The sequence below is a fragment of the Rhinopithecus roxellana genome, chromosome 6 (assembly GCF_007565055.1).
Source record: "Rhinopithecus roxellana isolate Shanxi Qingling chromosome 6, ASM756505v1, whole genome shotgun sequence".
Lineage (NCBI taxonomy): Eukaryota > Metazoa > Chordata > Mammalia > Primates > Cercopithecidae > Rhinopithecus > Rhinopithecus roxellana.
In genome coordinates this window covers 13,250,242-13,273,098 of record NC_044554.1, presented here as the reverse complement: position 1 = coordinate 13,273,098, position 22,857 = coordinate 13,250,242, and the positions used below count along the sequence as shown (strand labels likewise).

Here is a 22,857-nt window from a genome sequence, read left to right as displayed (position 1 = left end):
CTCCCAAAATGTTGGGATTACAGGCATAAGCCACTGCGCCCAGCCCCAGCTACAGGTAGTTATTGTTGGAACTGAATTAAATCGTAGGACACTGAATTGGTATCTGCAGAGAATCCCCTTGGTATGGAAAACTCACAATTTGGTATCAGAAGTGTTGAGTAAGAAACAGTTTTCCTTTAACCACAAATTTCTGAAGTCTCCATAACTTACTGGTTAAACACACAACACACACACTTTTTTCAATTTAAGTTAAATGACTAGTATACCAAGATCTTGAGCACTGCCATGCACCCATGATGAGTCCACTTTCTGAACACTGAGAGCACAGAACTGAAAAGGTATATCCTTGCTTGGGAAAGAATCCTAGAATCTGAATCAGGCCACAGATGACGACATGGGAGAAGCAGGAGGTGGCACAGATGACAGCTTGGCAGGAGGGGAAGTGGCACAGAAGAACAGAGTTTTGTGGATGTTCAGCAGGAAGAGTTGCATCCAGCTGGGGGCGATGGGGAAAGACATCATGCAGAGAAGGGAGGAGAAAATGAACCTTAAGCCTCACATCAGTCACATCATCCCAACAACTCCCTGAGGCAGGCAGGGTACCCATTCTACAGATGAAGAAATGGAGGTGAAGAGGGATGAGGTAACCTGCCCAAAGTCACACAGTTAGTGGGGGAGTCTTGAATTGCTTTGTCTCATTCCAAAGCCCATGTTCTCTCCTCTACATCAACAAAGTTCAAATAATGTTCTGTGGAGCCCTGGCAGGTGGGGGGTGAAAAAAGTCAGGAGAAGGCTGCGTCCATGGGGCTTGGACCCTGTCCTAATTTCAACCTCAACAGTTCTGCTTCCATATATATTTATAGATTGGGGTTCTATGTAAGATTCCATTTGAAAGAAAGTTCTGCAGTTAAACCACAGGGTGTTGACCTGTGCCCCAAATCAGGCCAACACCCACCTAGCTTCCAGACCTCGGGCAAAGCACTGACCTCCTAAGCCTTAGCTTCCTCAATTACAAAATAGGTATAATAACCCACATCACAGGGCTGTTGAAAGGATTACATGCTCAAAGAGATGGAGGCTGGGCACGATGGCTCATGCCTATAATCCCAGCACTTTCGGAGGCCAAGGTAGATGGATCACCTGAGGTCAGGAGTTCAAGACCAGCCTGGTCAACATGGTGAAACCCCGTCTTTACTAAAAATACAAAGATTAGCCAAGAGGGGTGGCAGGCACCTGCGGTCCAAGCTACTCAGGAGGCTGAGGCAGGAGAACTGCTTGAACTGGGGAGGTGGAGGTTGTAGTGAGCTGAGATTATACCACTGCACTCTGGTCTGGATGACAGTCTGACTCAAAAAAAAAAAAAAAAAAAAAAAAAAAAAAAAAAACCCAAAAAACAAAACAAAAGAAAACAAAAAACAGATAAGGAAAGCACGTGGCACAGTGTCTGGCACTCAGTACAATGGCATTCTTATTAACTTGTGGAAAATAGCAAGGCCAGTCCTGCGAGGAAAGAGAAAAAGAAAACAAGAAAGAAAAAAGAAAAAGAAAAAAAGAAAAAAGAAAAGAAAAGACTGGACTGAATGTTGCTATGGACTGAATGTTTGTGTCCCCCACAAATTCCTATGTTGAAATCCTACCCACAATGTGATGGTATGAGGAGGTGGGGCCTTTGGAGATAATTAGGTCATAAGGATGGAGCCCTCATTAATTGGATTAGTACTCATATAAAAGAGACCTCAGAGAACTCTTGTTCTCTTTCCACCATGTGAGGACACAGCGAGAAGTTGGGCATCTGCAACCTGGAAGACAGTCCTCACCAGAATCTGACCTTGTTGGCATCCTGACCTCAGACTTCTACCCTCCAGAACTGTGAAAAATACATATCTGCTGTTTATAAGCCACCCAGTCTATGATACTGGTATAGCAGCCTGAACTGACTTAGACAATCATGCAGCTATTGCAGGAATTTTTAGGGACACTAAAAAGTACTCCCCACAAAGAGTTGCAATGATTCTAACCTCTGCTTTGCACTCTCTCCTGGTCTTGATAAACGTAAGTTTGTCTTTGTACTAGGACACACACCTAGAGCTGAGGGAGGCCTCGGTGCCTGAATTTGCTGAGCTGGGGTCATGTCTCCATTGTTGCTTGTCAGCTGGTTCAGCAAGAAGCTTAATGGAGACTAGGCTTTGAGGGATGAGATCAGTAACCCCAACCCCCCAAACTAATTTACTGCATTGCTTAGAGCTCCCAAAGCCACAGGCTGTCCCCTAAGCTGACACTTGGCTCTTATGCCAAGAGCCCCAGGGTGGCGGGAGGCAGGTGTATCAGCTCTACCAAGCCTCAGAACCTCCTCCCTTGGCAATCTGGGACCTTACCCCTGGGCAGAATTCTGCAGGGGACAGTGGGGTCCCATGTTTTGGGTCCCTTTCAGGATCCTTCCATCAAAGACTCCAGTGAATTAAGTTCTTAGTGAAGGTTTTTGTTTGTTTGCTTTTTTGTTTGTTTGTCTTGAGAAAGGGTCTTGCTCTGTTGCCCAGGATGGAGTACAGTGGCACGATCATAGCTCATAGCAACCTCGAACTGCTGGGCTCAAGCAGTTCTACCCCTCTGCCTCTCCAGTAGCTGAGACTTATAGGTATGCCACCAAACCTGGCTAACTTTTTTTTTTTTTTTTTAAGAGATGGGGTCTCACTATGCTTCCCAGGCTGGTCTCAAACTCTTGGCCTCAAGTGATCCTCCTGCCTTGGCCTCCCAAAGTGCTGGGATTATAAGCATAAGCCACTGCACCCAGCCCCGGTGAAGGTTTTGAAGGCTTACAATAGAATGTAAGCTCCTGTTCCATGCCTATAACAACTGCACATCCTTGTGAATTGAGTGAATGAAAATCATATTCAGGATGATGTAGCCTCTGCATTCTCACAAGACACACAGAAGCACTGGTCACGGAGGTTCTAGGCCTGGTCACTGAACCACTGGCTGGGTGAGACCTTCTTGCCATGGATCTTCTTTGGATTCTCCACCTGTCATCTCAGCTGGTGGCACCGCCACCAGGCTCTGACAGTTTCTCTTTGGAGAGGTTTAACCCTTTCTCTCTTCCAGGCAGTGGAGAGGGTCATTTGGTACAGAGCACTGAGCAAGAAGGTCGACTTGTGCCAGGCATACAACTTGCTCCTTTCCTGCTCAGTCTGCCAGAATGAACATGTCAGAGCTGGATGCACCCACAGAAGTCATCTTCCCATGGTAGGCACAAGGAAACCAAAGCCCTGAGACATCAAGCAAGTAGCCCGAGGACACAGTGCTGGCTGCAGGGAGGGGCAGAAGACTTGGCCTCTGACCTAAGCTCCTCATATAGCACTTTCTAGGGCCCTTTCTTTGCCTTGTGCTGGTTTGAAAGTCCTGGACTCACTCCCAGAGGTGCTCCTTAAGCCTGAATTCTACAGATTATAAACACAAAATATGCCTACAATATATACACAGATACAGATTATATATATGTAGATATGTATATATCATATACCTACATATACACATGTTTGCAGTTGATAATTAGTATCTAGAGAGAATGTTAAAGAGCCTGGATAAGCTCAACTTCCTTTTATTTTATTATAGAATAATGATAACTGAAGAGGTGGGGAAAAGTCAGAAATTCATGGTGCGAGAAAGGGGAAATGTGTGTAATCTGCAAAAGCATACTCAATATTATATGTGCTTTGACTTTTTTTAGGCACAATAGAATGTACTTTGAAACCTTAATGGTAAGGAGCGCATTCAGATTTTATGCTCATCAACAGGGAATACAGCTTAAATAAAAAGATTGGGAGATGCTGTGCTGGACTCACAGCATGTTATAGCTTTGGAGATTGTCAGACCCAATTCCCTGCTACAGATAAGGAAACTTCCACCCAGAGAGGTTAAGTGACTTGTAGTCTAAGGCCAAATGGCTGTTTATTCATCCCCGAGGGGAGCAGCCACGTGGACTTTATCTGTCCATGGCAGCTACATGGTTTGCTGATGACCAACTGAAGGAATTTATTACATCAAGGATGTCAAGATAGAGACAGAGAGCAGTTCCCAACCTCACCTGGGATTTTTTTTTTTTTTTTTTTTTTTTTTAACAAGGGGGATTCTTGGGAAAGGTGAATTGGAATGTAAGGTTTTACTGATGCACCATTTCCTTGGGGCAGCACCCCAATGGTCCACACACTGGGCTGCACTTGGCCCCAGCCCTCCTTTGTGTTAAGTCTGGGGAGACTCTCTCCTGGCCCTCTTTCAGGGGGAGAAAATGTCTGGCTGCAGGAGCAACTCCTTAAGCAGCTCTCCCCTACCCCTGGTCACCTACAGAGGCCACTGCCAGGCTGGGCAGATGGCTTCAGTCTAGCCCCATCGACCAAGACAAGTTGCAGGTTTTCTCTCATTTGTTCTGACAGGACTGAGCATTTCAGCAGAAGGACTACAGCTCCTAAAACAGCCTGCGAACAGAGGCAGCAGCCCAGGAAGACTTTAGCCACAGCCTCAGGCTAAGACAAGACACGGCCAGACCCTGTCGGGGAGCCCAGGGGAAGGCGACTGTCCCCAGGGCAGCAGCTGCAGATGTGACAGTGCAGGTGTCCACTTACCGCAGTGCGACTGGAAAACCTGTGGCTTGACGACCTGGTTACAGGCACTGCACACTACGAGATAGAAGTCGTCATGTGCTGGGTAATGGCCAAATAAGTGCATATCTGTGGGGGAAATGAAAACAGTGTTTTTTGAAAAAGCAATTAAGTCTCAGAAGGTGTACAGTTGCCTCTTGGAATTTCTTCAAGGACAGTTTTTCAAACACAACACGCAGAAAGGCAATAGTCTTTACTAAGGGAACTCGGTTTGTCATAAGGCAGCTCCCCGCCTCTCAGAGAAGCAATTGCGTCAGAGAATCCCTCCTCATTTCTCCCCTGGACATGGACTGCGGCTGCTCCTGATTCAGTCTGTGGTGCTGAGGGGCTGCTCTGAGTCACATGCTATGGGAATCACCCTGTCCTGAGAGAACCCACATGTTAGCTGGGATTCACTGAGGCTCTATATATCTCAGGCTGGGAGGAACTCCTCCAAACCCATTCCTGTGTAAGCAGCGGTCCTTCAGGGATGTGAGAGGGTGTCTGGCTGGGGACAGAAGGAGAAGTCATTTGGCCTCGGCAGTGCCTGGGTTTCTCCATCACCTGAGGGACATGCTAAGGCTGAAGGAGTCCTCTGAACAAGTGGCTCATTTGTTGCCATCATTACCCATTATTCATTCAATAAATATTTACTGAGCACCTGAATGTGCCAGGCAATGTGCTAGGTGCTCGGGAAAACTGGGGAACAAGAATGAGTTCTCTGCTCTCCTGGAGCTTAAGGTAGCAGAAGAGAGAAGCATCAGGCAGACCACTACACGAGTCATCATTGCCTGCAGCTGTGTTACAGGCTACAGAGGCGATGCACGGGGTCTCCTGGGAGTGTGCGGCAGGTGGCCCTAACCTAGTGTGAGGCAGTGGAGAATGCTTCCCTGAGGAGGGGGCAGGTCATCTGAGACTCCAGGATGAGTAGAGGTTAGGGAAGCAAAGGGCCAGGCAGGGGGAAGGCGGAAAGTTTGAAGATGAAGCCAAGGAAGGAGGTTCTGTGCATGGAGGGAGCCTTGGAGCCTCTTGGCTGGAACAGAACAGGGGAAACAGCAGGGTGAGGCTGGCCAGGCCCAGAAGCCATGAACCTTCCATGCCCAGGTGAGGATTTTGACTCTGACTTTAAGACCAATGGGAAGTACTGGGGCTTTTTAAGCAAAGAAGTGACGCGATCAGGTGCATACTGTCAAAAGATCAGTTACGTGAAAATACCTCCGAGACAATGAACACATATGTACATGGATGTTCACAGCAGCATTACTCAGAATAGCCAAAAAGTGGATACAACCCAAACACCCACCACTTGACAAGTGGATAAACAAAATACCACAGAACATTATCCATCCAGTGAAAGCAATAAGTACTGATCCGGGCTACAATGTGGATAAACCTAGAAAATATAAGGCTAAATGAAAAGAGGCAGACACAAAAGGTCACATATTGAATGACCCCATTTACATGAAATGTCCAGAATAGGCGAATCTATAGAGACAAAAAGGAGGTAAGTGCTTGGTTGGGTTGGGGGGCCTGGAGGAATTCGAGGGTGACTGCTAACAGGTATAGAGTTTCTTTTTGGGTCAATGAAAATGTTCTAAGATCGATAGTGATGACGGTCACACAACTCTGAGAACAGACTAAAACCAACTGAACTGTACACTTTAAATGGTGAACTGTAGGGTATGTGAATTGTATCTCAGCTGGGTGTGGTGGCTTACACCTGTAATCCCAGCACTTTGGGAGGCAGGACGATCAAGACCAGTCTGGGAAACAAAGTGAGACCCCATCTCTACAAAAAATGTACAAAAATCAGCCGGGTGAGGTGGCTTGTGCCTGTAGTTCCAGCTACTTAGGGGGCTAAGGTAGGAGAGTTGCTTGAGTCCAAGAGATCAAAGCTGCAGTGAGCCATGATCACACCACTGCACTCCAGCCTGGGCAACAGAGTGAGACTCTGTCTCAAAAAGAAAAAGAAAAAAATTATCTATCTATCTATCTATCTGACAAAAAAAAAAAAAAAAAAAAAAACCAGCAAAAAAGAACAAACAGTCCAGTTATAGGAAACCCGTGGTTATATCTTGTGCACCACCGGGTGGAGACAGGGCTCTGGCGGGCACCTCCGCCCTGCCTCCTCTTAGCTGACTGGCTTTGAGAGGGCAGCCATGAACAGTGGCAGGGGTGATGGAGGAATTAAACCTCCTCAGGTTGAGAATCCCCACAAGCCCTCATCTGCTAGATTCAGCTTGTGTCTTTAACAAAACCCCTCAAACAGGATGGTTCCCTCAACTGCCATCCTAGGCCAGAGGAGGGGAAGGTTCAAACCCAACAAATACCTAAGGGAGGCCCCCAGGCTCTATGCTCCCTTCCCAGAGCAGCCCTGCTGCTTCAAGGGAAATGGAACTGGCAGGTTTATCATAGGCAAGCGGTGAGGCCCCCACTTGCCCTGAAGGAAGCCTGTGACTGAAAGAGTAGACTGGCCTGTCTGGAGGCAGGTGACTCACACCGTAGTGGCCTCCCCAGGTTTCAGGTGCCCGAGGTGGCTGCTTGCCTCATGGAGGGTGGCCAGGACACAGGCCTAACTGTATTTTAAAGGGCGTGGCCTGTCATCCCCTTCATCTCTCGCCACTGACACTTCTAAGACTGGCATGCAGTGTCTTCTGGGAGTTCCTGGAGGGGAGTGTTATTAATCAGGGCCTCGTAGGCAGGAGGCCTGTGGGAAGAGAGGCTGAGACAAGAGCCCGATGCTGGGCCCAGCCAACACCCTGTGGGCAGGCGGGCCCCTCAGTGCAGAGCCTTAGAGCCGTGGAGATGACCCTTCTTGGGCCTTAACTGTTGACACAACTCCTGTTTTGCTTTTAATTTACAGGTTATTTTTGTAACATATATTCTTTTTTTTTTTTTAAATAAAACAAAAGGGATCCAAGTTCTCCGAAGATACATTTGAAAAAAAAACAGAAAAGCCAGAAGACATTAAAGAAAAATACCATTACCAGAAAACTTTATTAATACTCTGCATCTCATTTTGACTTAAAGTCACAGTTTATATCCAGGAACAGGCAAAACCAGGAGCTGGTGAGGGCTTATTCAATAAGCGTTTATTTGGCTGCCTGACATCCTTTCTGCAGCAGGTCAGGTTATGAAGGAATATAAGGTGATCATTAAAAATTAAAACAACAACAACAACAAACCAAACCAAGCATTAACAAAAATTTCTTGAACATCTACTCTTGTGCCAGAATGACAGGCCACATGCTGGGTGACCTGTCAGGGCCTGTCAGGCTGCCACTGATGCCTCATTCTTCTGTATTCCTCCAGAGACCTGCTGAGCCCATCCCATCTCCCCCACCCCCACACTCACACACATCTGTTATGTCAGTGAGTGGAAGGTAAAGGTTCGGCTCCTTAGAGACTGTGGCCACCTGGGGGTGTGTTCCCCTCCAGGCCTTTCACTCATTGAGACTTTTCCTAGTTTCCCTCGAGGGCAGCGTCAACCTTGTAGTGTCTGCTCTGAGCATGTCTCCTGCGGAAAGTGAGAGGACCTGGGAGTCTGCTTGATTATTCCTCAGTGAGTCAACCTTAGGATATCCTCTACAGGCTGCCCAGGTCCTGAGGGCCCTGCTGATGGGAAGCAAAGACAGGCAGCTGGCTCCCAGGAAGACCACCACTTCACATGGCTAGGTGTTCACAGGCAGTGTGCTGTTCCATTAGAGCAATGTGGGCTGGGGGACAAAGCAGGGAGGGAGGGCAGGGAGAGAGGAGAACTAATGCCAGGCATAATGCTAGGTACTCTACTAATTAATTATCTTTCCTTCTCTCTCTCTCTCTCTAATTTACCCCCAAGCAAAACATGCAGTGCACAGTTAAAAACAGTGGTGAGCTGAAGTGGACTGGTGCCAGCCAATCACACGTGTCACTTCCCAATTTCACGTTTAGTGTCGTCATGGCGGTAGCTTGAAATCAGCCATGGTGGAAGTATTTACGCCAAGGATATGGGCAAACACTACACATCAGGTTTTTGTTTTTCTTTTGTTAAATATTTACTAGTGCACCACTGAATTAAAAACAGGTAAAAAAGTGAAGAGTGAAACCACCTGTAATGCCACCACCTAGTGATAACCACTGTTGACATGTTAATATACATACCTCTCCAGATTTGTGATGTGATAATGTTATTTTAGTTAATCTTCATAATGAACCTGCGAAACTGTCAACATCTCCACTTTCCAGGCAAGGCAACTATAGTAAAGTATTTGCTTGCAATCTCACGGCAGTGATTTGTAAAAAGTAGCATGAGATTCCCGGATATTCTGACTCTAAAGCCATTTCTCTTTTCTCAGGAACATGCTGCTTACGTAGAACAATATCCCATTTCACAGATGAGAAAACCAGTTTGGAAGGATTTCCTGGATGACTAACAGGCTGTCCTCTGAAGGGGCTGTTGGCCTGGGCACTGGCCTGGGGTCAGAGGTGAGGTTGGGAGCACAGGGCTCATTGCTGAACCTTTCCTAGGGTGAGTGTCCTCATCTCTGAAAATGGCTAACAGTCTCTGTTTCATGGGGTTGCTGTGATGGCTCCTAAACACTGCTTGGCCTTGTACCTTTTTCCAGGAGGGACTCAGGAGAGAGTGTGGAGAAAGCTTTCATCATTACCTCTCTTATTTTCAAAAATTTACTAGTTCCCTCCAACGGAGAGTCCTTGCTCCAAAGGACTCTCCCCCATGACATTTCACAGTAGACCTAAGAAGGCTGATCCCTCTGACTGCAGAACTTCATGTGTGTGTATGTGTACATGTGTACACATGTGGACAGAGGAAGGCTGAGAGCCACTGGGAGGCTTCTCTAGGCTGTGGCCAAATGCCAAGAAAACATGTGCCCCGTGAAGATGGAACTTTGTCCAAACACAACGTACAACCATCTCCCAAAGAGACAAAGCCAGACCTGTCTGCTTTGCCCTGTTTTGTCACCACAAATGGATCAGCTGTCGATTAGAGTGCTAGCACCATGACAGCATTATCACAGAGTGATCTGGTCACCCCCTGGCGGGATCACAGGCAGGGAGGAGGCAACTCCACTAACTCCATTTTTCGGATGAGAAAACAGAGGTACATTAGCTTCTGGGTCAATATTTTTAGTTTTTGACCCCAACCCACTATAGACATGTATTCATCCATCCGTCTATTCATCTTTCCATCCACCCACCCACCCCACTCATCCACCCATCTACCCATCCATCCACCCACCCACCCCACCCATCCATCCACCTATCCATCCACCCATCCATCCATCATCTATCATTGAAACATGTGGTGTACACGCTGATATTTTCTGTTCTGTTCTATTCATTTCTTTTTGTTTTACTCTATTCTATTTCATTTAAAAAATGCTCATTCAGCTCCCTAAATTAATTTCACGACTGTTTAATGGGTTACAACTCAAAGTTTGAAAAATAATCTTCAGGGCAATGTAGTTCGAGGCTGAGCAGAGTCTGAGAGTTAAGTTGGGATTTAAAGTGGTCTGAGCTGGTCCTCAGTGGTCATCCAAGAGCCTGAAGCCAGAAACTGAATCATTGGTGCCATTATGCTGCAGCCAGCTAGTACCAGCTCACAAGAGCTGACTATGTGCAATTCTTCCCCACTCTGCATTCAGTGATGCCATGTTGACAGCTTGAAGCAGCCAAGGTGGGAGTATTTACATGATGGAAATCGGCATCCACTACAAACCAGGACTTCTTCCCTCAGAGAGCTGGTTGTTAAAACGTTTACCAGCACTGACTAGTGTCCCCTTCTAGCATCACTGTTTCCTGGCTCGATTTCTCCAGCTATAAAATGGAGAAAATTATATTCATCATCTACCATACTGGGATGCAGACAAGTTTTATGAACTGAAATGGAAATCATTATATTAATTTAAAATTATGGTTATAGCATCAATTATTGACCTAAGAACTTATGCCCAACAGAGCCAGGTAAACAAGTTGATCACTTCCTGTGTCAAATGAGCACACAGAGGCTATAAATTGTCATGGGCAGGGTGGGGGATGGGGAATTAGATTACTGGAGTTCTTTCCAATGTCTATCGACTTAATGCTTACTCATTAAAGGTTATTCAGGAGATTACTCACAGATCAGGCTTGTAGCATTAAACCAGTGCTGCTTATAAATTTATCACACTTTTCTAAGTGCCTCGGTTTTGAGCAAGCAGCCCTCCACTTCCCTTCCTGAACTTCTGGTACAATTCCCATTCACGGCAGAGTCCATCACATTCACGTTATCAGCTTGGTCTGGCACTCTGCCTGCTTCCCAATAGCAGTGAGGTTCTCCCAGGCCTCTGTCCACTCTCACAGCCTTCCTCCCCCTGAAATCTGCCTCCCATACCCCCAGGTGGCAGAGGAGGGAGGGATGGAACAAAACTCAGTTGTGACGTAAGAAGACACAAAGTTTGGGACAATAGAATGGTTCCTACAAAAGTAAAGTACTAACTGACTTCCCAGTGTAGTTGGTAAAGTGCTTCTGAAGTCAACACTGAAAAAGAAACTGGCAGCATGGGAGCAGCGTTTTATTCCAGATAAACAGCCTTCTAGAGAGAACACTTTTGACAAGCAAAGTCATGTGTTTATAAACTTTAGTTTATATCCAATATTCACTTTTGAAAATGGTTACAGTTAAGGAAAAGGCAGGGTGACATCTCCAATTCTCTATTTATATAGGACTTGTTTCTAAGATGGGAAGACAGCTGGTTTTGTGGATTCAGGATCAAGCTAGATGCTGCGTGCCTTTGAATTTGCCCCTGGATACCTTCCAAGGCTCGAGACTTTGACATTATGAAGCAACAACTGGTGAGAGCTCAAATGATGAAAACCTTAAGAGAGACTAAATAAGGCTTGATTCCTCCCTTTTGCAAGCAGGAATTTCAGGTGAAGCACCAGATGTACAGAGAAGCTGCAAGAAGCAGACACTGCTTTGAAGGCAGTCAGACAGCCTATTGGCAATCAGTGATATCTACGCTCGCCATAGAGAATCTCGTGGTGGGAAAAAAGAAGACGGCAAAACAGACAACCTTAAATTCTTCTTTCTTGGAAGAAATAACAAAGCTCCTGAAAAGGGCCTTAGATTTCAGGGTTGTGAAACTACCTCAGTTGCTATAGGAATTACAAAAATGTCAAAATGGCATACGCTATAATGCTATAGCTGTTAACATAATTTTATATAATTTAAACATTATGCTTTTCATTTTAACTTATTCTAAAAGGTATTGTAATGAAAAAAATTGGGGTTGTATTTATGTTAATTTAAACATTCCAAGCTCTTTCCAGGAAGGTAGATGTGAGCTCTGCCTAAAAAGTAAGTCTCAGTTGGGCGTGGTGGCTCAAGCCTATGATCCCAGCACTTTGGGAAGCCAAGGTGGGCGGATCACGAGGTCAAGAGATCGAGATCATCTTGGCCAACATGGTGAAACCCCATCTCTACTAAAAATACAAACATTAGCTGGGTGTGGTGGTGGGTGCCTGTAGTCCCAGCTACTTGGGAGGCTGAGTCAGGAGAATCGCTTGAACCTTGAGGCAAAGGTTGCAGTGAACAGAGATCACGCCACTGCACTCCAGCCTGGCAACAGAGCAAGACTCCATCTCAAAAAAAAAAAAAAAAAAAAAAAAAAAAAAAAAAAAAAAAGTCTCTGCTCACTGGGAGGTAACTGGACCCACAGATCTTGGTAGGACCTATGGATGTGATAAACCTGTAACAATGGCCAGAGGACCAGGTGCTACTGAACTTCCCTGGAAAACTATCAAAAAGCTGTGCTGGTGGCTGACAGTGGTTTTGATCTGTGGGCTTCCACTTACATGAACTCAGACAGACCAAATTACTGAGAAGAACAGCAACTGTGGTTCAAGGATATGTGATTCACTCCAAGCAGATGCAAATCTGGACACAGAATGGCTGGTCCCAAGAGTCTTCCTTTCCCCTAATAATCTTTATGCACTTATTATACTGTATTTATTAATTTTTCTTTTTGCTATCAGAGTTTCAGTTGCATTTTAATCGCTTAACGGTACATGGAAAGCTTAAGGCAATATACAAAAATGTTTCTCCTTTGCTCTGACAGAATGATTTTATTTGTTCCCCAACTCAAAAATCTCCTTAAATTCATAGAAGAAAACAAGTTGGGGTTTGAAAAAATGACCTCAGACTCGACATCTCCCACTTCCCCAGCAGAATGTTGAGCTCCCCTCTAGGAAAATGTGATCACTTTGTTTCTCAGATCTCTGGAAACCCAGGGCTCAACTGTGAGAGATTCAAAATCAGTGAAATCTGCAAAAGGAAAATGAAGGAAGAAAACTAGAAAAGCAAGCAGCAGCGGTGAGCTCTCCAGCATCAAAGGGAGTGAGCAGGCGGGTGTGTGCAGGCAGCAGCAGCGAATCTTTTCTTCTCTTGCAAACCAGTGGCTAAAATGGCTCCTGGCCTCTTCTTGCCATGGCTAGGCTGGAAGGCATCCCCTCCCTGGCTGGAGCCCAGGGCTGGGCCTGGTAGCAGGTTGGTGCTGAGAAACACAAGGGGCAGGTGGACGCTCCCCATTAGGCTGCATGAACAGGATGTCCCCTCTGGACCCCAACCCCAACCACCCAACAAAACACGACCACACAAGACAGTCTCAGTCCCACTTCCTCAGGAGAAGAAACTTTAAAGACCAGCATTCAAGATGTATGGAGGTGAAGGGGCTACACTGGGTCCCCAGGATGCTTCCTTAGGCCTCAGGTCTCTCCCAGAGTTGAGAACAAATACCATGAGAGATGGGCCTTAAAAATGCAGTGCCTCCTTGCTGGGCCCTGGAGTTTGGAAGCCCAAGTTCAAATTTGGCATTTGGCTTATAATCTTCTCAAAGCTTGTGTTTCCACACTTGGAATTAGATGATTTATTTGTGAAGGGGCTGGCACATAGAAGGGATATAAAAAAATAGAACATGTTATTATTCATGGCCTTCTTCGCATCTCTCCCACTCACCTGGCCCCTCCTCAGGGAAGCCTCTCTCTCCCCTCCTGGTGCGCCCTCACTCAGCAAAGCCCGGCAGCTTTCCTAAGGCTGTCGTAGAGTGGCTGGTTTATGTCTCTGATTCTCACCAGATGGGAATCTTCTGGAAGACAGGAATTGTGACTTATAGCCCTTCCTATCTCCATAGCCAAACAGTCTGGCACGTGGTAGCTGCTTAATCAATGGTAATATGTTAACTAGGCTGAGGTTCCCAAGAAGTTGATTTATTTTCCACACTCGTTCATTTTCTCTTCTCTCGAAAGAGGAAGTAGTAAATGATAATAAATTGCCCTAATATCCATGCTGCTATCTAAGATTACGAGGTCAATAATTGTCTCTATTTATTCACTCTTTGAGCTGCTTGGAAGATAAGTACTAAGGGAATCTAAGGCATGCTCCAGGTGAGCCGTCAGTGGAAAGTGGTCTATTCCTGTGCCCACCATGCCAAGTGCATGAAAGCTGCTCCTTCCCCCCACCCCATGGCAAACACAGCTACTCTGCACTCAACAAGGCCCCTCTTCAGAACCAGTGTTTGGGATGGGCTTGGGTGTTTTTTGGATGCTCTCTCTGGTCCCATTTTCTACTTCCTGACTTCCGGCTGCCATTGACATCGAGACTGTGTGTGATCCTGGGCCTGGAAGATTTGGACTTCTCCCTCCCCTTCCTGTCCCAGCTCTGTACTGTCTGACACTGGGCCAGCATGCAGGGGGCTAACTGAGGGCACATGTTGGCAATCTGAGCCCAAACTGGCAGAGATCTCACTGATTGACTAGACAGTGATGACCTTGGTAGCCAAGAGAATAACTGTGCAAAGCGCTCACCTTGGCCTCTGCCTGTCTTAGGCTCATGCATATCTTCATCTTCCCCACCCTATCATAGTTCCATTCATAGTAGGAGCTAAGTAGAAGTCTTACTTGAAGATCTCCTTTAGGCAACTGAATTCAGCCTTCTCTCTGACACTTAAGTAGACTTTGGAATAAAAAAATAGCTACCCTGAGGTATACTGAAGAACTTGATGTCCGCCCTATTGCTTCTTGAGATTCACATGATGAGAGGCTTTTCTTTTATTTGGATGAAAAAAGACAGGAATCCCAGGCAAAGAAATGAGGTGGATGATGAGTTGTCTGTGGGAGCCAAAACCCTGTATTGAGGGCTCTCATAGCTCTGCTAAGACTAGAACAATGATGAGAAAAGCAGTTCTCACTAGGTCTTCTTTTACTGTTTAGAGATTTTAATTTAGAAATGGACTGAATGGCCTCAGGAGGCACCAGGCAGCAGCATCCATCTACCACAGACAGAGATGCACCACCTGTCCCAACACAGTATTCTGAGAGATTTCCTGGATGACATGTTGCAGGACTACACTGGAAGCAGAGTCCATAAAGAAGCCCTCCTGCAGTGCCTTGCACATGCAGGAACATGACATTTGTAAAGGCACAAGGAGAGGCCTTTGCCAGTGGGACTGCATCACAGCAGGCCTCAGCTATCAAGCTATTACTACAAATGTCATCCAGAACATGTGATGGAGACCACAAGAAAATGCCCACTCCAGAAAATTCCCCCATCATGTTGCACACACCAACCCCTGCTCAGTAGTGGGTGATTATATCAGTGTTCTGCTTGGAGATTCAGGGATGAAGAAGAGACACACTGCTCGGAATCCCTGAGACTAGAGTCCAGTAATGACAGGCAATCCCACGGCTGATGGTCTTAATGGGTCCTACTGGCCATGCTGGGCTCCTTTTCAGAGGGTCTAGGGCGAGAGACCTCTGATCCTGTGGCACTTGTTAGTGTCTCCAAGAGGAAAGCAGAAGTTGGCTCTGGCTGTGATTGATCTCTAACTGGCAAAGCAATTGTGACTTTTTTTCCCCCCATGGAAGGCCTTTAGTCAAGGCTATTGGAGCCCCACAAGTCCCTCAAGATTACAATAATCGTCCAAACAATGCTGCCAGAGCTCAGAGGTAAATGTGCCATTTGGCTCCATCGAGGTCAGTGTCCACTTGGGAGAGCCAGAAAACAGTGGAAAGGAACTGTGTAATGTCCCTGGGAATCGGTGTTCAAAGCACTCCAGCCACCAGGGCAGCCACACTACACGAAGCCGCTAATAGATATCCCAAGGCATTCTCCCAGGAATGGGTGCTTAGAAAGGGAGCCAGAACCACTCCAGCTGGACTGGCTATCGACTGCACCAATGCTGCCGAGGGACAGAAATACACCTTTGCTCTAAGGGAACAGAAAGAAGTACTGGGGCATCTCAGCACATCCGGGCCCCTCAAGCCAGCAGCCTGTGCCTGGAAGACCACTTTGAAGGTGCTGGGGCTTAAAGCACAAGGGCCCAGGAATTAAAACTCCTCCATAGAAGAGCTACAAAAAGTTGTTTTAAGGTAATGGAAAATAAGATTGATCAGCTAGAGGAGAAAAATCAGTGTCCTTAATCACAAGTCAAGCATGAAACTAGTTATGGGCCAAAGAAAAAAGGGACACTGTTGGCAAGATTCATGAAGCCCTGTGATTGGGTCCCAGTCCCTGGGTTCCCAGCTTCAGTTTCCACCAAACCCTCTCTCACCGCTGCCCATTCCCGACTCCTCCCTCCATACTCGCCAAAATCCTATGTATCCCTCAAGGTCCAGCTTGGTGTAACCTCCTTCAGGGAGTCTTCTTCAATTCCTGAAGAGACAACAAACACTTTCTCTCTATTTGCATGCTCCTCTGCATCTTAGTGCTGCACTTAGCCCACTCTGTCTGGTGTTTAAAGATAGTGGTGGATACGGCTGTCTTTCCCATTCGTACACTGTTTTATATACAGACGCAGACATTTATCAGTCAAAAGTGAAGACTGCCAGAAACGTGCTCAAATGCTTAAAAAAGCACCAATGAATCAAAGCTGCCTTAGACTAAAGAACCACACAGGAAACTTAGCTGGGCAGCTGTGGGGTAGTGGAATGAGCAACAATATTCCTGCTCTGCCTCCAGCTGGCTGTGCAATACAGGGCAAGCACAGAACATCTCTGGATCTCCCTTTCCTCTTCCAGAAAACAGTGTCTTACCTCCCCTGTAAGGTTGCTGCTAGGATTAAATGAGATAACTTATGCCAGTGATAGCATCTTATAGGTACTCAATTAAATGCTCAAGAAATTTAACTGAATTTTAGCCTGAATTAGCTCAGTAAAAAGCCCAAGACCCTCAAAGGAACACTATTTTATAGAGGCAGCCCAGTGTTATGCTTAGAATGCAGGTTCTGGAGTCAGATGGCCTGAACCTGAATTCTAACACCACCTCCTTGGGAAATTTCTCTAGGCCTCAGTTTCCTCATCTGCAAAATGGGGTGGTAATAATAGGGTAGTTGTCAGAATAACATGGGATAACACATGTCTGATGTCTGATATTTGGGATGCTGTCAATACGTATTATTGTTTAGAATCAGATTTTGCATGGTAGGACTTAAAAAAACACAGAACAAAACAGTTAGTATGAAGTTTCTCTGGAGCAAAACAGTTAGTATGAAGAATAAAATCACTGTTAAAAGTCACCAGACTTTGAACTTCCAGGCATCTAAGCCACAGGGTGAGCAAACAGTAGATGAGGGCTTCTCAAAGTGTGAATACGACCTGCAACTTTCTTGCCAAATACAGATGACTAGATCCCATCTCAGATCTAGGAAATCAGATTCTCTGGGGTGTGGAGTCGAGCAGGATGCCTTTTAAGCAAGCTCCTCAAGGGATCTGATAGCTCCTAAACTTAGCCAATCATTGTCCTATCGTGATCACTACTAAAGTAGAGACACCCACTGATATATCCCAGTATTAATCTGGTAATATGGAACATCTTGCTAGTTAAAAGATTCTGTTAGCTAAGGGGAAAGAGTGTTCTGTACATACAGGGGTACTGAGGGTACACCTGGCACATGGTTCAGTTTGCCCCTCTGAATCACCTGTACTTGTGAGCTCTTTGGATATATGTGTTGGAGGGCCATGAGCTCAACAGTGTGCTGGAGCCGAATGGAACCGCTCATGACAGCCAATTGTGCACATCTTTTCCCAGCTTCATATTTAGAGACTTCACATTGGTAGTTTGAAATTGGCACAGTGGGAGTAGTTACACCTTGAACATTGGCAAACACTGCAAATCAAGGCTTTTACATTTCTTCAGAGAGCCACTGTATTGGCACACCACTGGTTCTCATCCATAATAAAGTTCTGTGCAGGAACCCAAACCCTATGGAATGTGGCCCACGGCATTAAATTTAGGTCTGGGAAGGTTTGGGGTCACTTAAAGCCTGGTGTCTGAAAACCTTCCTAAGATGCTAATGATGTTCTAGCATTTTAATCCGCACAGCCTGGCTCAAGAGAAAACTTCCCTTGTGCTCTGTGGTCATGCCCTAAATCCCAGCTTTGGGCCAACCATCTAGCAAACTGCAGTCTTGATACCCAAGTGGAACGAGTCAAGGCATGGACACTTCAGGGCCAATCCTTCATCAGCGCTAGAAAAGCAACTCTGTTCTCCCGAGGGCTGCCCAGTGGCCTCTATACCTCAGGAAGCCGATCTATAATATGTGGATGGGGCAGAGGTTTGACAATCAATCTCTCATCTCTGGGTTCTGAGGTAAGGTGGTCTAGGTAAGCGTCAGCCCCTACTCCCCAGCCTGCTGTTCAGACACCCCCAGCTGCCTTTTAAAAGGTCACCCATAAGGAGCCGTAAGCCCTGCAGTTGGCCCTGTTTCAGCAGATACCACTGGGGAAACAAAGACCTTTCCTTTAAATTCCTCCACTCAGCAGTCAGGTGAGTCAGGGAAAATTCAATCCAATTTCCCAGTAAATCCTACTATGCTCTGGAAGGACACGGTTTGAAAAACCTATTTTTGTGCTTTTATTTACTTAAGGTCTGCATGCCTGAGGAAGCTTTTTCATAGTGCCATCAAACTGCCTCTCGCTTACCAGAAAAAACAAAGATCCCACCTTTCTGTAACACCACCAGCCCGGCCACACAGTTCAGAGGAACTGCAGCTCCAGGCCCTTAATTCCTGGCGCCAGAAGGCTACCTCCAGCACCCAGCACGGCAGCCTGGCTCCAGCGTGGGGCTTTCCCCTTCCTGGGCTGCCCAGGGCTCACACAGTTTTGTTTTTCCGGGTTTAAATGAAGTTTCTGATTCAGAGGCATGACCTGTCTCTATGGGGTTTGTGTCTGTGATTCCAGTGGCTTCATAGTGTAAACTGCTGGGGTCAAGGCTGGGTATCTCTGGATGGTCCCATCTTTCTAGAAGGTTCAAATGCCCACATGAGAAAACAAAACCCCTTCAATCTATTCAGGACTTGGAGTTGCCTGTATTGGTAAACTCAGACTTTGTCCCACATCTACTTTCTACCCCTGTGTCAAATCCATCAGCCTGCCAACTTCAACTTAGACTCTTAACAGGACTCAATGCAACACACAGGCTTCACTCTGCACCTGCCCAGCAGTGGTGGGTTGTAGAGTGGCCCCTACATTGCCATGGGAGGCCAGGAAGGGCAGTGGGCCAAGGCAGACGGCATCCATGCATCCACACCACAGGGCTCTGAAAGAAATGGCCAAGGGCCCTTCTTCTCTGCCCTAGCTCTTTCTCAGCTCCCCTGGGAATGTGGACTACTGGGACCCCATGAGTCAGTGCTCCTCTGCTGGCCCCACCCCGATGTCCAGGGTCCTATCCAGTGGAGGGACGGCTTCAGCCCTGGCTGTTGTGAGTGGCTGTTGTGAGAAGGTGGCAGGACTTGAGCAGTATCCTCGGTGCTCTGGGCTTTTATCACTAACTTTTCAAGGCATGAGACCTCTCTGGGGCCCTAGAACACCCTATATCTTTACTGGTGAGATAAGGCAGTGGGAGCCAGGTGCGGTGGCTCACACCTGTAATCCCAGCACTTTGGGAGGCTGAGGTTGGCAGATCACCTGAGGTCGGGAGTTCAAGACCAGCCTGACCAACATGGTGAAACCCCATCCCTACTAAAAATACAAAAATTAGCCACGTGTGGTGGCTGGCATCTGTAGTCCTAGCTACATGGGAGGCTGAGGCAGAATTGCTTGAACCTGGGAGGCGGAGGTTGCAATGAGCCGAGATGGCGCCACTGCATTCCAGACTGGGAGACAGAGCGAGACTCCGTCTCAAAAAAAAAAAAAAAAAAAAAAAAAAAAAAAAGAGATAAGGCAATGGGCAATGGGACAGGTCAATGGGTCCATACCTAACTGTGCATTGGAATCTTTCAGGAGCTCTTAGGGGACAGATGACTGCATTCCAGCCAGCCTGACTGAACTGGAAATTCTGGATATGCATCCATTGCAAGAATCTGCATTTTGGAACAAAGCTTTCCAGGTAACTTTGATATAGCTGTTCAACCCGACACTGGCCTAGACTTCCCCAAGGGTACCTTCCCTTAGGAACAGTCTATGATTTTATCTATTTCCACCCAGTTATGAACTGGAATAGGGAAGGTTCAGGGGTGAGAATCATGTGCTTGATTTGCCTCTCCAGTGATCAGAGATGGGACTATAATACTGTCGCCTCTCTGAGACGGCTAAGTGGTCCAGGAAGGAACCCTCCACAGGTAAGGGACCAAGAGCTGTGTTCAATAGGGTTTGTGTCCCTGTCCCCTCCCTGACTCTCAGTGGGGAGGACTTCTAGCAGCCTTGGCCAGAGGGAGAGAAATGGGCATCCCTCCGCCTGGCCAAGCTCCAGAGGCTAGAAGTGGGGGCCCAGCTTCCTTTCCTGGCCTTGGAGCAGAGTCTTCCTGGATGCCCTGTCAGGTCCCTCAGGATGTCTTCCCAGAAAAGCCCTTCAAGACAGCTGACAGCCATGCTGACACCAAATCAAACCAAGAAAGCAAACCCTAAAATCTGATATGAATAGAAGGGAAGGGTCTAGCTGTCTTGCTTCCAAAAAGGCCAGCTTAAGAAGGGACTCCTGAGCCTGGCTGTCCAGACATGTGCGTGTATGGGTGAAGAGGCAGCATAACCCACCCTGCCCCAAGAGAAGGTTCAGAACATGGGCTGTGTTCATAAGAAGGAAGCTCTTGTTGGAGATGAGTGGAAACATCTTAGGGAAAACTAGCCTCTCATTCCAACTAACAAGGAAGGGGAAGCATTTCAGGGTAGCCCTAGAAATAAATTTGCATGCTCGCCTGACATTTCTACAAACACTTATTCTATGTGTTAGGTGCTGGCCTGGGGCTAGTCTATGACAGATCCTTAAGGGAAAGATTTATTGATAAAATAATATTATTGAAAAAACATCAATCACAGCAGCCGGCATTTACTGAGTATTTACTCCATGTTAGGTACTGTGCTAAGTGCTGTTCATTGATTGTTTCATTTAATCCTCACAGCAGCCCTGCAGGGGTGACATTATCTCCATTTTATAGATAAGGAAATAGAAGCTCAAAGAGGTTAAGCTATTGGCTCCCACTCTCACAGTATGGGAATGCTGGAGCCAAAACCCGAACTCAAGTCTGCTGAATCTTAACTGTTAGGACACTGTGCCTTTTTAAAGAGGAGGGCAGCTGGGAGAAAGGGAGACAGGCAGGCAGGGAAGTAACAAGATCTCTGAGGTCAGTTATGAATAAATACCCGTGGTGTAGCATTTACCAAATGTCCAAGAACCAATAAAGAACAGAAGCTCCTGTCTACAATGAGGATCAGCTAGGACAACAACATACACACTTAACACAATGAACGAGCCGGACAGCAGAGTGAGCTGATGTAATAAAGGGCTAACTTGAGCCAGACAGTTAAGAGAATGGGATGGCATAAAGTGACATGATTAAACAGGCAGAAAGGGCAAAGCATGCTAGAGGAGGGAGCCATGAGCTCTGGCTAAGGTGCCAAGGGCTTTCTCTATAAGAGGCCTTCCTGGGGGCGGGTGAGAGCTTGCCATGGGCCTTAGTGCTGTAGGGTGGGAAGGAGAACGCCAGCTGCTCCAGGACTTGGTAAGTTGGATATGCAGGAAGTTCAGGGGGCTGGCAGCTAGTGGCACCTGTGCCAATGGGGAACCTGGGGTGACTCAGTGTGGGAAACAAGAGGTTGTTGGTCTCACCCACTGCCCTCATCTACTCACTCATTTATTCAACACTTATTTATTGTCATTGACTATATGCCAGACACTGGGGTACAGAGAAATGAATGTGATGATTTATGGCCTCAAGGAGCTCACAGATCATGAAAGGAGACAGGCCGAGACTCACAAGCCCACAGTACACTTGGCAAGTGATAAACAGGACGTGTGTGTGGCTCATGCTGCGGCAGAGGGCAGGGAGAGCTTCACCAGGATGACCCCAGAGTAGGTTCCTGACAGATGAGCATAAGCTTCCAGGCAGTCACAGGGGGAGGAGTAGCCCAGGTTGTGGGAATAGCAAGAGCAAATGCAGTGCAGTGAGACGTGCTGGCCTGGTGAGGGTGCCACAGGTGGGTGAGTGTAGCAGGGAATGAGGATGCTGGGGGGAAGGGCAGGAGATAAGGCCAGAGAGGTGCGAGGCAGGGTTTTACCAGGTGCTCATGAGTATGAGAGAGAGAATGCAGAGAGCAGTGATTGGGTGCTTGTTTTGGAAGCAATGCTGAGCTTGCTGGAACATGCCTGGAGGTGAGAGGGCTGCTGCAGGGTCTAGGGATGCAGGGACAGAGAGGATGCAGGACCCGAGAGACATTTATTTTGAACTGACCACTGTGGGAAATGACTTAGAGCTTTCTGGCTTGGCTTACTGGGAACAGGGGAAGACAGATGGGAATGCAGGTTACATGGTGCTAGAGACAGAACTGCATCCCCCTGGACTCACGTGCTGAGGCCCTAGCCCCCAGTGAGGTGGTATTAGGAGATGGGACTTCTGGGGAATGATGAGGTTTACATGGGGACCTGAAAGGGGAGCTCCATGATGGGATTAGTGCCCTTGTAAGGAGAGGAAGAGACCCAGGGCTCTCTCTGCCCAGAGAGCACCCGTCCACTCGCCACGCGGGCACCCTGATCGTGGGTGTCAGCCTCCAAAACTGTGAGAAAGAAATCTCTGTTGTTTAAGCCACCCAGGCTATGGTACTTTCTTATAGCAGCCCGAGCAGACTGAGGACATATGGGGAAGAGAGCTTTGTTTTGCAGCCTACTGAGTGTGAGAAACTGATCTGCAGTCCAAGAGGCAAGCTGGGGCCAGAGAGACAGAGTGGGGACATCATGAGCAGGAGGGGGCCGAGCTGGGGTTGT

At 47.0% G+C, this 22,857-nt stretch overlaps 1 protein-coding gene across 8 annotated transcripts in view; it reads right to left on the bottom strand.

The window, feature by feature from the left end:
• ATXN7L1 (ataxin 7 like 1) overlaps window positions 1–22,857 on the bottom strand; it is a 274,724-nt gene that overhangs the window by 181,785 nt on the left and 70,082 nt on the right. For all 8 annotated transcript variants that reach the window (XM_030933375.1, XM_030933376.1, XM_030933379.1 and 5 more), the window contains one exon: window positions 4,617–4,721. In XM_030933375.1, the coding sequence (XP_030789235.1) occupies window positions 4,617–4,721 (105 nt within the window). The remainder of the gene's footprint in view (window positions 1–4,616; window positions 4,722–22,857) is intronic.